The sequence below is a fragment of the Sebastes umbrosus genome, chromosome 17 (assembly GCF_015220745.1).
Source record: "Sebastes umbrosus isolate fSebUmb1 chromosome 17, fSebUmb1.pri, whole genome shotgun sequence".
NCBI lineage: Eukaryota > Metazoa > Chordata > Actinopteri > Perciformes > Sebastidae > Sebastes > Sebastes umbrosus.
In genome coordinates, this window is record NC_051285.1 from 15,073,357 (window position 1) to 15,087,846 (window position 14,490).

The window sequence follows — 14,490 nt, forward strand, 5'->3', positions numbered from 1 at the left end:
TCAAGATGTCCATTCCCTGGATGTTCACCGGTGTAGGGGGGGAGTGTGTGTGTCTGCGGAAATCCACCACCAGCTCTTCTGTTTTCCCAAAAGTTGGAGGTTTGCTTTGTAATTGCAAAAATTAGTAAATAATTAGCATGTGTGGAAATTATTTCATTTATTTTATTAGTTATTTATACAGTGTGATGTTGTGAAAATATGAACTGCTAATTAGAAGCTGTTTTTTTTTTTTTTTTTACCACCGACCATAAATTAACACAAGGGGGAGCCATATCTACAGCACACATGCCGTGATGCTTTCTGTTAACCTTTGTGTCTTTTGAATGTTGGTTGGATAAAATGATCATTTCAAGACAAAGATGACGGTTTTAATCATCATCTCCCCCCTTTTCTTTGAACTTGGTTGCTGTTGCTAAAGGTCTCAGTTCAGAACTTGTCTCTCCTGCTTTCTTTCTCTCCATCATTCCTTTACTTCTCTGAAAGAGATCTGAAAGAATAAAGAATCCTTGTATTTCACCCTTTGTTCTTTATTGTTCAGAAGTTTCAGTTGTGAAGAGAAGCACAGAAAATCACCCTCACCCAAGATATTAGTAATATCAGCATGTATGATATCTCTGCTTTTAGCCAGTACCGTGTGTAATCTGGCTGCTTACATGATGCATAAAAGTAATAATCCTGCTGACATCTCAGAATTGATTAATACTTGAGTAAATGTACTTAGATGCCACCACATGTGACAGTTATGAAGCTGTGACACATAATAGAATATTCTGATATATTCTGTGTGTCAGCTTATTTGATTTCTGACGGAAACAAATAAAACAAAACGCTCTGAACCCCTGAATATCGCCCGGAGTCTATACCTGCCATTGGAGCACTTCTTCCGTGCACATGCACGTCCATGCCTGGACGTCTCATCCTCTCCTGTACTGTAAAACCGTTTCTTTCAGTACAATATACACACTGATTATCACAATACTATATAGCTGAATTAACGTAATGAATAAGTAGTGTCATGTGGTGTGCCTCAGTGCCTCTGTGTCTTCCGGTGCTCCTAACGGCATCTGCAAGATTTCACAGACCGGAGGAAAACAAGCAGTAAGAGCAGACCTGAGGTCTGCTGTCCATCTGCTGTCTATGAGAGCCGGCTGTCAATCACTCGCAAACTCCGACCAAACGGTCAAACTAGGCAGAGCTGATCAAATATGAATCAATATTATGTTACGTTAATGCCTATTTCTCGCCTCAAATGTTTTCAGAATCATCTTGTAGTGCACGGTTTAGCTGCAAAATGAGAAAGCTTGTGACGCCGCCGTCATTGTGAAATCTGGTGAAGGAACGCCAAGTTCTGGTCACATGAACGTTACATCAAACAATAAAACGTATTATTAGTAAAACAACAACTAAATACTCAAAACAAATAAATAGCTCTTTCTATTGGTGTTTCAGGTCCCGGATGGCAGGACAAGTAGGCAGACATAAATGTCCTTTTGACAGTAGAAATGATAAGACACAGGACTTTTACTTATAATGGAGTATTTAACATTGACGTATTGATCTGAATACTTCTTCTAATCCTGTTTGTAATCATTTTTCGAGTGATTTTATTTACCATGAGGACATTTGCTGGCCTGGGATCAGCTACTCTTTGCAAATACCAGAATTGTTGGTCGAAGAGAAAAATGTCAAACTGGCTCGAGTTCATTGTTTTTCAAGGTTGGTCAGGTCTGGATCCTCTAATGTGGACCATGCAGAACCGGCCCAGCCTATAAATATTACTGACACATTTTTAGAGGAAAAGAACACTGAACCTGGAGAAAACAAAGGGGAGGCATCGTGAAACAAAGGTAGGCTTGTGGTGCAGGGATTTTAAAGAAAGTTTGAAGAATCCGTTTATTCTTTGGTCTTTTATATTGTGTTTATAATTTCAGACTGGTATTGCAGCAAGGGACTTCTTCCTAGAAGGCATGGCAGTGTTGCTGTTGTTGGCTGTGGTGTGCCTAGCCATGGCCTCTTCTACACCGTTGTCAGTATGTAGCTTATCCTATCCTACTCTTTAACCCTCTGAAACCCACAATAGACCCGTTTTTTGTCGTTTTTAGGGGGGAACAGGGGGTCTTTAGGGGGATATAGGAGGTCAGCGGTAGATGTCACATAGAAGTGGTGTGCATCATCTGAAAGCTGGGAACCTGAAGATTCATTTGAGATGCAGCTCAGCACTGTGTGTCAAGTTGTTCTAGTCATAAATCAGAAATAAACATGAATTCATTAATGCATTGATTAAAATAAATTGTGAAAAGGGCTTCAGGATCTTTGATTTTGTATTGACATTGAAACTGGAAAACGTAGGGTTCAAAAAGCATAATTTACAGGCTGGGCTATTAAAGACTTGTCATTCCTAGAAAATCCAGAGAGTCAACAATAACAAAATCTGTTTCATAGATTCCTGCTGCAGATATATATAGTGTATATATGTATAGTATTAAAACAAGGGTAGAAATGCCATGCATAACTTGTTTTTTCTCATTGAAGGCAGTGGAATCATGTACGCCAGAGGTTGCAGCTCTCAAGCGCAGCATAAGGAAACTGGAGAATAGACTCTTGATCGGGACTTGGCAGGTTGAGCACTTGCAGAGTCACAAATACTTCCGGGCGTTTCAACCTGCTGTGTCTGATACTAAACCTGAATCTGACACAAGCCCTGGTGTGAACCACAACAGCAGCGGGGCATTAGACAGCTCTGATATGACACCGATGAATCCACTCCCACCAGCAGGCAATTTAATTGTCCATGACAAAGGTAAGAAAAGCTCACATCATTATCATACAGGTCTAAGTGTTTGGGTGTTTATGTTAAGTAAAATTACAGTTTGGGATGTGCAATATACAGAACCTAACTAGAGTGCATGACAGAATTATATGGGTCCTTAATATGCAACATGGTGCGGATGATAATCAGCAATCTTTAAGGCCTTTTCAATGCTATATATATCTTCTTAGATTGTTCTGAGCTGTTTGACAGACTGAGACCACCAAGCGGTTTCTATCGCATCCGACCCAAATTACACCAGGAACCGTTTTTGGCCTACTGTGACATGGATGATGGAGGAGGATGGACAGTGTTTCAGAGACGCCGGCATGGAAAAGTTGACTTCAGCAGGTATTTAAGCAGAGCAAATAGCCCACGTACAGTATATAAGGGAAAATGTCCCTAAGTCCCCAAATCCTTGCAAAGCATCAGGTTACAGTGTAGGTGTTGATATAACTTTCACAGCTGTTTCATGTGAGGTCAAATATCTCATTTTAGAGACTGGGTGGACTACAGAGATGGCTTTGGTGACTTCAAACTGTGGAATGATGAGTTTTGGTTGGGGAATGAGCACATGCATTCGCTGCTCTCAGGTCAGAAATAATTAAAATCCCAGAATCAAATTTTTTTAAGCAGTATTTTATTTTGAAACTTTCTGTAATGTTCTGGTTATATTGCTTTGCCCTGAAGGTAAGAACCTGGTGAAGATAGATCTGATGGACTGGGACGGAAAGAGAAGTTCTGCATTTTATGAGAACTTCAAGATCACCGATGAGGCGGTAAGATAAACAGCTTTACAGTTCTGTTTCTTGGTCTCAGAAGAAAAACTGCGATGCCAAACAAACATCACTTCCTCTAATGCCTCTTCCAGGATAAGTATCGTCTCCACTATGGGCCGTATAGTGGACAAGCGGGAGATGCTCTGACTGGTGGTGGGGGGATGGTGGAGCAGTGGTCTGCTGGCCTCAGCGGCATGCAGTTCAGCACCAGAGATCAGGTTAGTTATTCATCCCTTTTTATCATTATAAGATTTATGATGCTAATAACTGTAAGAAAATGACAACTGTGACAACACTGATGATGGTCATTGGCAGGACAATGACCGCTATCTTCAGGGCAGCTGTGCTCAGGAGAATAAGGCAGGTTGGTGGTTCAACAGGTGAGACCTCTCTGTCTGTTATCTTCCTCCTGCTTGAATTTTTGCACAAGCATTTCCACTTTTCTAGAAATAAAGTTTATGTACTGGGTTTTGTGAATCATGACAAGACTCACACTGGTCAAGCTATAAGAACAGAGTTCTTTCCAATTTATTGTAAAAAAAAAAAAATAGTTTAAAACACGAATCAAATGCCTTTAAAATACACAACTGCTTCAATGAGTCTTTTGGAAAATGTAACATCCTTGATCCTTCTATATCTACAGATGTCATGCAGCCAACCTAAATGGTCAGTTCTACCGCAAAGGGAAGTACAAGGGCCAGCATGACAACGGTGTGGTGTGGGGGACCTGGAAAGGCCTTTGGTATTCTCTCAGACACACCACCATGAAGGTGCGGCCTCTGGTTTTCTTGGACGCCATGGGCAGTGGAGCGGGGGACATTTAAAAACGTCAGGCTTCATATTCATATTCAGAATGAACAAAAAAAAAACAAGGGCAAAGTTGTTGTTATGTTTATATTCTTAGTGTCTTAACTTCTGCCTTTGGTTCATCATTTAAAACTATTATCAAATGTTGATAATACAGCATCTTCCATTTTCCAGAAAGCACTGCTTTCTATGAAGTGTATGATATTACTCAAACAATAAACCAAACTGCATCTCAGCCGCAATGCCTCACTGATGTTTATATTTGACTGTTATAACTGCATACTGTTCCAACTTGTACATTTTTGCAGAAAACACATGACAAATGCTTGACTTTTCTTATGTCACACGTAGAAAATTGTCCGTAAACCGTAAACTAAACGTCATAGTGAGAGTTTTTTTTACAGTGGGACTTCACAGCATGATAAAAAACAGCACATTCAGCAGTAGAGAACAGAAAACTCACCTGTCTTCTGTAGAATTTTGTCATTGATAGGGTTTAACAGTGCACACAGACATGTTAAATATGACTTGTTATGGTAAATACTGTACCAGTAGTTGATATACATAGAAATCTACAGAAATATTCTGAAGACGAAAATATATTCAATTATAATGCATATAAAAATTTCCAATTCCAATAAAAAATACAATAGAAAAACATTTTTTTGAAACTTAAATATCTTTTAAGAAAAGAAAAAAAGTTTCACTCTCTTTCTTATAGATAAACAAACTTCCAAAACCTCTACCATACAATACAATCTTCACTGATAATGTGTGTCTGTGTTAAGATTAAGTCACAAATGTAGCAGAGAGGATTTAGGTTTGGAATGAATGAATGCAATTCCTCCCTGGTGCAGTATACTACTCATCTTCCCCTACATATGCTGACAGATCTAGGTCCAACATCCTCTGCTCAGCGTCACTCAGCCTGTAGGGCGAGCCGCCGCTGCTGCTGCTGTAGCCTCCAGACATCGGCAGAGAGCGGCAACGACCGCTCCTCTGCTCCGAGGGCGACACGCTAAAGGTGGAGCTGCGCTGCCGCCCTTTGACCCCGGAGCACGACTGAGCCTCCTTTAATTTCCGGGCCAGGATGTTCCTCTGGATGGGCGACGGGCCGCGGCGATTCCAGTTCTGCTCAGCCCGCTCTGCCCGATACACGCTCAGGTTGGCGGGCCCCGCAGCTGGACCCCCGATCCCTGAGATTCCCTCTCTGCCTACTCCCGTCTCGCCGCTCCTTTGCTTGCTGAGGTCCGCTTTAGCATTTTTCTCACATGATGAAATGCTGTTTGTGTTGGTTCCTGTGTGTTTGAGTTCATTGTTGTGAGACGGAGCAGCTGTCTCTGTCCAGGGCTTCCTCTGGTCGTTCCTCTGGGTTCTGAATTTAGCCCAATCTGGGGCCCCGTGCTCTGGAATGACGTAAGAGCTGTATGGCTGCCTCTCCCGTCCTCCTTTATTCCAGCAACTTCCTTCAGGAAGGGTCCGAGATCCCACCTGAAAAGGACAATGTATGATCTCTTATTAATTAAAACAGAACTCCACAAATATACATATGAAAACATAAATAGAGCTGTATAGATGACCTGGGTCAGGCTCCTTTCTCTGAACGGTCTGGAGTGCATAGACGATAGAGGTTGGGGTTTGGTGTCATTAAAACTGGAGGTCCGGCGGAAATTTGGATTCTTATGAAAGGAGTTTCCCATCCCTGCATCTCCTCCTCTGAGACCTGCTACCCCACTCCTCTCCACCATCTCCACCCAGTCAGCTGTGCGGTCGCGCCATTTTGAGCTGCCCCCACTCGCATGAGCGGAAGGACCTAAAACCAGCTCCACTCTGGGACTCAGTCTGTCCGGTGGGACCCTAGAAGCCTGCGATGGCGGCTCGGAAAAAGTGGCTGCAATACGAAAGTTATTGTGGTCAGTGTCGTCCCGGAGGCCCAAAGGGAGTGTGGGATGAGTGAATCCAGTTGGTGTAGGAATGGGGGAGTTTGTGGGAGAAGCAGACGTCTCTACCACGGTGTCATGGACAGGGCTTGAGGAGACATGGTACAGCTGTGTTGCCTCCTTTAACCCCTTCTTCTTCATTTCTTTCAGCTGTTGCTGAGCTAATCGGTACCTAGGGAGACAATTATGTTATTTCTAAGACTGGGGATGACATAACATTTTTGACAATAATGTGTGATGAAAGTTAACAATATTGTAAACATACCCAAATATTGGTGGCAACAACCTCTGACCTGTGGGGGACAGCCTTTCTGGGTCCTGTGAGAGAGGTATCACCAGGGTCTGTGAGAGAGGCTGACTGCCCAGGGAAGGCCTGTCTTTCTGGGCTACACCCACACCCACGCCGTGGCCGTCAGACAGGCTGGGGCGTTGGAGGCTGTGGCCACAAATGGACGCCTCGTCGGAGAGCTTGCGGCCCCCGGGGGAATGCATGGAGCCTCTGCGGACTGAGCTGCACTGAGGGGTCTTGCAAAGCTTCCTCCACAAAGTCACCACGACAGTAGCCAGAATCACAGCCAGGCAAATGGAGATACCAGCCACCACGACTACGTTACCGCCTAGGGGTGCAACTCCAACAGCCACAGTGGGGAGAGATGGAGAAGGAGCGGGCAACACTGGGAAGAAAAAAGGGAGGCACTTGTGTTAATATGTGCTCCACAGGGTGTCTAGTTTTTTGATGAGGAGAAAGGTGAGGAAAGGCACCCGATTTGACTGTTATCAGGCCATTAAATAGGCGCTATCAGTCGCTATAAGTACCATAGATGTGGGTCATTCGGGGCCTACTATGCCTACTGAGAGTGAAACATAAAAGCAACATGTTCTAACATGTCGTGAAAGTGAATGAAACGTCACCTTTTGAACACAAACAAAAATTATTCTTTAGGTTTAGGCAACAAAAAACAACTTCTTTAGGTTTAGGCAAAAAAACTACACCTTTTAAGTTTAGGGAACAAAACTTCAACTTCTTTTGGTTTAGGGAACAAAACTACAACTTCTTTAGGTTTAGGCAAAAAAAAACAACACGTAGTTAAGTTTAGGGGAAAAACACTGTGTTTGGGGTTAAAATAACTACGAACACAAAGACAACTACACATTGTTGATTTCACACGGGAGGCAAACTCCGGTCTCCTGGGTGTTCCTGTCATAATTACGACGGTCACCAGAGGTCGATGTTGTGTTCTTTTATACCTTCTTTCGGTGATCTACCATGTGATTAGATGATAAAACCTACTAGTGGGTGAAGTAGGCCCCTATTGACCCACATCTATGGGGCTTATAGCGACTGATAACACCTATTTCATAGCCTGACAACAGTCTAATCGGCTCGGAAAGGGAAATTCCACAGAAAATGAAGGGACAGAGAGTGAAAAAGAAAATAAGGAGATAAGGGATGAAGAGACTGACCGACACAGTCCTCCAGCGAGCAGAGGGACTGCTCCTTCACCATGCCGGTGCACTGCATCCCTCCCACACCTGAGGGCAGCAAACACTTGCGCACTCGCTCCCTCACTCCCTCCCCACAGCTCACACTGCACACACTCCATGGCAGCCACGGGCCCCATGACTCTGCAGAAAAACAGATTGGCAAACACATATTAAATAATAGATAAATTAGTAAGTGTACAAGCCTTAATTCTGTCTTGTTAAGGTCAATTTCATGGGATCATTTTGAGGGAATAAAAAGCCAGTGGAAGTATAACAAATTGGACTCTACTACATGGAGCTGAAAAAGGCTCAACCACCATATCACATGACATCGACCAGTTAATGCTTCATCCCCAAAATAGACAAAGCGAGGACACAGAGACACAAGCTACTATTCTATTATGAGAATGTGACAGTTTAATGGATTTCCATTTAATTTTAAGTGGCATTCAATTTAGTGTCGCCTATATATATATTTGTTAGTATTGAACATTATTATTTCTTATGACTGACTCAGTTGTGTATCCGTACACTAAATAACAGGATAAGGGACATTATGCACTGTGCAATTTGTTACACTGGAGTGTAAGGGAATGTACAAGGGTTAATATAGTGGCATGGCCTGTCAGCAGCAGGTTACGATGCCTATTTTCTGCATTGTGGTGATACGCTGTGTTGGCACTGATGTCACGATTGGATACGATGATGCACTGCATTTTCATAATGTACTATAACAATTTCCGTGCAGTAGCTCTATATCTGACTAGAAGGATAATGCGTCTTGTCATGCAGTTGAGACATATTAGGTCACCCTCCACCTCACTATCAAAAAAAAAGAAAGATGACTATTTCAGTCATATCCTAAAATAGCGACTCGTGACGTTTTCCTTATTTTTCTTTTCTTAAAGTTTGACTTTAATGCCTAACAATAACCTTATCAGGCTGTCATCTTTTTTCATGATGCTGTCCAATCTCAACAGGATGTTGCTATTTATAAATATGGAATGACAGTGTGACAATGAGCCAACAAACACTGAAACCAAAGCAGCTAAATGGAAATCAGCCGTTATTCATTAACACCTGCGCTTTTCCTATTGTGACAAGTCAAAATGTCTTCTATAAAAAACGCCTCTTGCCTATAATGAGGCCATTCCTTAAACCTGCAGTAGGCAGAATATTTTTGACATCATTGGGCAAAAAATCCATAATAACCTTTCAGCATATTGTAATTCAAGTGTTCTGAGAGAAAACTAGACTTCTACACCTCCTCATGGCTCATTTTTCAGGCTTTAAAAAATCTAGCCCGTGACGGAAGATTTTGGCCAATCACAGGTCATTTCAGAGAGAGAGCGGTCCTATTGGCTGTTCATTCAACAGAGGCAGCTGTCAATCACTCACAAACTCGGATCAAACGGTCAAACTATGCAGCGCTCATCAAATATGAATTCATATTCTGTTACTGTAATGCTTATTTCTCACCTCAAATGTTTTCAGAAACATCTTGTAGTGTACTGTTTAGCTGTAAAATTAGAAAGTTTGCTCCAGCTGGTGGGCGGTGCTTGGTATTTCCTCAACTGATCTTAAATTGGCTGCCGGGTCACAAACTTTCTCATTTTACAGCTAAACAGTACACCACAAGATGTTTCTGAAAACATTTTTTTTGAGAAATAGACATTACAGTAACAGAATATTGATTCATATTTGATCAGCGCTGCCTAGTTTGACCGTTTGATCAGAGTTTGCGAGTGATTGACAGCTGCTCAGAGACGGCAGGCTCCAGCTCGGCTCTGATTGGGCGTTGTCCTCCGGTCTGTAAAATCTTGCAGATGCCATTAGGAGCACCGGAGGACACAGGAGGACACAGAGGCACATGATTTTTTTCAGATTACCTGTCTCCTGCACTACTGTCAGGATATAGTGACCGTTTTATAAAAATAACAGTTTTTTTAACCATATTTGCTCCAATTCTACCCACTGCAGCTTTAACTAGTGACTGGGTTTTATCTACCAACAGATTTTCTCAATTTCTGAAAAATGTGGATGGATAAAGCAAAGTAACTCTTGGTTTTTAAGAAAATCACAGTGTAAATATATTCTTGGCAGCTGCCAAATGAGAATGTGTCAATCTATGAAATCGCACCTGCACTCTTGTATACCACCAGACAGGTCTGTGCAGGACTCGGAGAGCGACTGAAGTTGAAGACAAAGCGAAAGCAGTACTTGTTCCTCCCCGGGATAAACACAGAACAGTTGAATTCGGTCTCGTTCTCTCCCTGAGTCAGCCAGTTAAAGGCCAACAGAGGTGAAGAGGGATCCTCTGGTCCGAACCCCATCAGTGCTGTTCCACCTGCTTCCATCCCAGAGGAAACAGCAACCCCTCTCCCAACATCTGCTTCCTTATACAGCAATACTTTCCCACTGATGTGAGCACAAGGAGGGCTTATCAGTTTAACAGTCATAGTCCCTTCACAGCCGCTCCTGTAAGCGTTGGTGTTTTCCACCAGCAGCTTATAGGAGAAGATGCGTGACAGGTAGAGAGGTCCAGAGCTCTTCACATCCTGTGCTACATGAGGAGAGCGTAGAGCCACTCGGATGAAGTCTCTTTCTGTGAAGGGGAAGGCGCAGGACAGCTCAATACTCTGGGAACGGAGCGGTTTGATTGGGTGGCGCGTGCGGGCTTGGACCTTGTCAATGCTGTTTCGCCCTATCTGGTTGTACTCCACGTAGCTGACTTCTAGGAAGACAGCTGAATCCATGCCGTTGGAACAAGCCTGGAAGTGTTCATTAGTGGAGATCCCAACCTGGAGAGAGACAGAAGAAGAAGAGGAGTATGGTCATCATTCTGCAGCACAATAAACCAACTTAGTGTTTGAGATCTTGTTCGTCTTGCCTGAAAAGATCCTGAGTGGTTCCCGGCCCGTTCCACAGCGATGTGAAAGGTGGGCCACTGCACCTGCAGTTCTGAACTCCACCACCAGGCGGTGCTCTCCGCGCTACCGTCTCGTGTGTCATTAGCACGAGAAACGACAGCGATGCTGGTCTGCCTCAGCAGGAACCGGAAAGTTCCTGCATACAGGAAGCAGGAACAGTTGAACTCCACCCTGCCAGCCGATCGGTCGCTGGGGAGAGTCCTGGTCAGAAGGGTGGTGTTGGTTTCTGTGTTGACCAGAGAGAGGCTCGTGTTGCGGACGGTGCTGCTGTTGGATTTTGTGCTGAAGTCCACAAATACACTGGCGTTGCTAAGGGCAGCGTGGAGGGAGGGCCAGATATTGAGCCCTGCGAAAGCTACAGGAAAGGATGCACAGAAGTCAGATAGGGCAAAAAGAGAGACTATTTCACTTATTGCTCATGCATCTCGCACAAACATTTCTGAGTATGTCCACTATGGATAAAATGTGGTCTCACATTTTGTTGTCTTTGTTTATTCTTTATATTTGCTTTTAGTACATCTGCTTTTTCAATTTTCTGCAAGCTGTCTGTTACTGTGCCCATACTGTACTGTGTGTTTCTGGTGATTCAATGACGTGTCATTTTCTAGAAATGATACATCCTAATACCTGTTTGGGTGTGGACAACTATATGTAAAGTTGTCTAATTAATCTATGGACTGTATGGAAGTCAAATGGGAACTGTGATTTTTAGAAATCAGTCTGGGAGAAATGTGCTGTATAGTGGCACTTTTGACAACATAACTTTTTCATCATTATTTATGATACATAGAATGTACTACTTTGCGGTTGTATGCCTCCGCCAACCAGTCAAGTTGCAGTTTAAATCCATGTCTGTCCAAAATGTCATCATTTTATCCTATTAGACATGTGTGAAATTGTCATAATTAGCATATGAATTCTTGAGTTATGGCCAAAAACGTGTTTTGTAAGGTCACAGTGACCTTTGACCTTTGACCACCAAAATCTAACAAGTTCATCCTTGAGTCCAAGTGGCTTCAAGGCATTCCTGAGATATCGCGCTCACAGACAATGTGGATCCACATAAGTAATTGATAGGCATTAGTAGTAGTCCAGTTTTAAGAGCTATTGTGCTGTGTAGTGTTTAAATCCTGTTTTGCAACCTCACAAAGCAAAGAGGGTGTGGGAATAGGAAGAGGCCAACCCTCCGTTACCACCCTTCATTTCCTCTGTCTATCCTTCCAGGGTGGTACAGGGCATTTAAGTTAACATGTGTTTGCTCTTAACTATTAAAAATCATGTTATTAAGATGGTTTGGTGACACTCACCGTATCCCATGAGCGCCAGCAGGAAGGGCAGCAGCGAGACAGCCTGTGGCATTCCGATGTCCGTGCCTCTGTTTTCTCCTTCACCACATGACCGGCGTCCTCTTCCACCATCCCTGACCTCTACGAATCAGAGGGCAAATCATAAAAGAAAGAAACAAAAAAATAAGTCACAAGAAGGCAGCATGGCAACGACCAATTGTGCTTGTGGGTGTCATCAGACAGGAGAAGGCATGGAAGATGTAGTGCACTGATCTGAGGTATGGAAAACAGGAAGCATGGAGCTGTGACCATGAGTTTTCTGGATTTACAGTGGCGTCTTCCTCTTCCTTCCATCTCCAACAATGGGTATGGAGAGTCAGGACACACGTAGTTGTCCATAACAAATAGCATATTTATGAGGTAGAGCCAAATCCCTATTGTTTGGTTGCTTAAAGGTTTTCACTGATTGTTTCTCTAATGTTTCCTTAGACTCAGAAACAAATCCCTAAACTTGGAATTCTTGGCACAAGGCTGCTTTAGACTTAAATTTTACACTCCCATTCAAAAGCAATGGACTAATCCCACGAGGTTGCAATTATTAAAAGCAACACATTAAATGAATTGACTGTAGATGGATCAAAACTTTGCCTAATATTTATTCTCAAGTAAAGAGTTTAATACAGAGTCAACTCCCAACCAAATAGTTGGCGTCTCCTTTTTACGCAACTCAAATGTGTCTGTGAAGGCTTGATATATCTACAGCCTATAATCATGTCACTTCTTTTGAAATATTTTATATTTATATCATTTAACTCCACCTCCTAAGTGTGAGCGAATATAAAACTTAGACATGATTCTGAAACCTTGATTTTAGCATAGTTTACCCGACTTTAAGTTGAACATCTCTGGCACATACTGTATAGTGGTCATAACCGTCATTGTTTTTAGCTGGAGAATAAAGCTGTCCTATACTCACATTTCGTGTTGACTCAGCGCAGCATTATTCCTCTCCAGTTGTCCAACACAGCAGCCCTAAACAACGGCCCCACAGTGTGCCGATCATACATGTCTTCTGACTCGCTCACCCGGCTCTGCGGGACGAGCGTCACACAGCCAACAGAGTGCTCCGGAGGCGCGCTCCGGTGTTCAGAGCGCGTGAGAGATCCGCTCACAGTCACTTCACGGTCAACAGCAGACAACAGACAGCAGACAGCATGCAGGGCGGATTGATATTATGAGCGACTCACTGTTTCCTCCCAAAACAAACCAATAGAATACTTTCTAAAATATTAGAAAAAAAAATTATAATAATAAAAAAATTATATATATATATGTTAATAAATATATATGTTTATATATATATATATATACTTTTTTTTCTTAAAAATTGCACATATATAAAACTGCACAAAATCCAGTCAATGAAAAAACAATAACAAAAAAAGGAAGAAAGATCTGAACTGACATCATTTTAAAAAATACAACAAAAGTTAAACAACAACAAGAAGTACACAAAATGTGCAGAAAAACCTAACCAAACAATCCAATAAAAACAATGAAATACATACAAAAAACAGTACAGAGGAAAAGAAAATATATCTAAACATATCAAAAAAATAATTTGACATCATTAATTAAATGTGATGATAATTTCCTTTTAAAATGTTCTAAGGATAACGATATATATATGTATATATATATATGCAGGGCCGGTTCTAGGCATTTGGTGCCCTAGGCGCAATTTGGATAGGGTTCAACCCCCCAGAACCCTAACCCTAGCCCAATAAACCACAACACACATCAACCATGTTTAAAGTGGCAGTAGGCAGTATATTTTTGGCATCATTGGGCAAAAATTACATAATAATCTTTCAGCATATTGTAATTCAAGTGCTCTGAGTGATAACTATACTTCTGCACCTCCTCATGGCTCTGTTTACAGGCTTTAAAAAATCTAAAATCTTTGACCAATTAATCAATCCCATGACTTAACGGGCACAGTTGTCGCTGTTAACAAGCATTTCTGAATCTTACAAACAGTCCCTTTAATTTCCAAAATATTGGTTCTCAAGTAGCCTAACAAGTGCCGTACAGCACCTTCACAAGCAGGTTAATTCATACAGGATGGTTTCTACTACAGGTAGAGGGCGTTTTACTGTGAGGGGCTGGTTGGGTTCATTATCTCTGAGGAGAGGCAGCTGTGGAGCCTAATTGTCCCTGATGAGGATCAGGTGTGTGAAGCTTGTAAATTATCTACCCCTGGTTTCAGTGCTCAGATGCTGCTCAATGCTGTTTCCCAGAGGGTTTATAATCTAGTCAGCTGTTCGGGTACTGTCTGAGTTCAGTAATCTAAATATATTGGAAAAACAAAGTTCGGAAACTTGTGTTTGATGGATTATTTCTCTGTTGTTAAAATGCTAATTGGCATTGTATTTTACATCGTTGGAAAGCCTG

General features: G+C 42.3%; 2 protein-coding genes across 2 annotated transcripts; one reads left to right on the forward strand and one right to left on the reverse strand.

Moving 5' to 3' along the window:
* The first annotated feature begins 1,725 nt into the window (after positions 1 to 1,725).
* fgl1b (fibrinogen like 1B) lies at positions 1,726 to 4,630 on the forward strand. The gene is made up of 9 exons (XM_037747795.1): positions 1,726 to 1,847; positions 1,932 to 2,030; positions 2,533 to 2,800; positions 3,001 to 3,160; positions 3,308 to 3,402; positions 3,500 to 3,588; positions 3,681 to 3,806; positions 3,904 to 3,968; positions 4,232 to 4,630. Exons 2-9 carry the CDS (start codon positions 1,968 to 1,970, stop codon positions 4,410 to 4,412), a joined length of 1,047 nt encoding a protein of 348 aa, XP_037603723.1. The 5' UTR covers positions 1,726 to 1,847; positions 1,932 to 1,967; the 3' UTR covers positions 4,413 to 4,630.
* On the reverse strand, positions 4,626 to 13,206 carry LOC119475250 (thrombospondin type-1 domain-containing protein 1). Its single transcript, XM_037747757.1, has 8 exons — positions 13,013 to 13,206; positions 12,058 to 12,177; positions 10,711 to 11,105; positions 9,961 to 10,621; positions 7,800 to 7,961; positions 6,601 to 7,009; positions 5,976 to 6,507; positions 4,626 to 5,886 (listed from the first exon to the last, which is right to left on the reverse strand). Exons 2-8 carry the CDS (start codon positions 12,107 to 12,109, stop codon positions 5,257 to 5,259), a joined length of 2,841 nt encoding a protein of 946 aa, XP_037603685.1. The 5' UTR covers positions 12,110 to 12,177; positions 13,013 to 13,206; the 3' UTR covers positions 4,626 to 5,256.
* Positions 13,207 to 14,490: the final 1,284 nt, after the last annotated feature.

Excerpts from the sequence above, each read along its gene's own strand:
- fgl1b (XM_037747795.1), top strand. The coding sequence starts at position 1,968 with ATGGCAGTGTTGCTGTTGTTGGCTGTGGTGTGCCTAGCCATGGCCTCT. Across the intron at positions 2,801-3,000 it reads TTTAATTGTCCATGACAAAG|ATTGTTCTGAGCTGTTTGAC; the intron begins GTAAGAAAAGCT and ends ATATCTTCTTAG. Across the intron at positions 3,161-3,307 it reads GGAAAAGTTGACTTCAGCAG|AGACTGGGTGGACTACAGAG; the intron begins GTATTTAAGCAG and ends ATCTCATTTTAG.
- LOC119475250 (XM_037747757.1), bottom strand. The coding sequence starts at position 12,109 with ATGCCACAGGCTGTCTCGCTGCTGCCCTTCCTGCTGGCGCTCATGGGA. Across the intron at positions 11,106-12,057 it reads GCTGGCGCTCATGGGATACG|CTTTCGCAGGGCTCAATATC; the intron begins GTGAGTGTCACC and ends CCTTTCCTGTAG. Across the intron at positions 7,010-7,799 it reads CTCGCTGGAGGACTGTGTCG|TGTTGCCCGCTCCTTCTCCA; the intron begins GTCAGTCTCTTC and ends TTTTCTTCCCAG.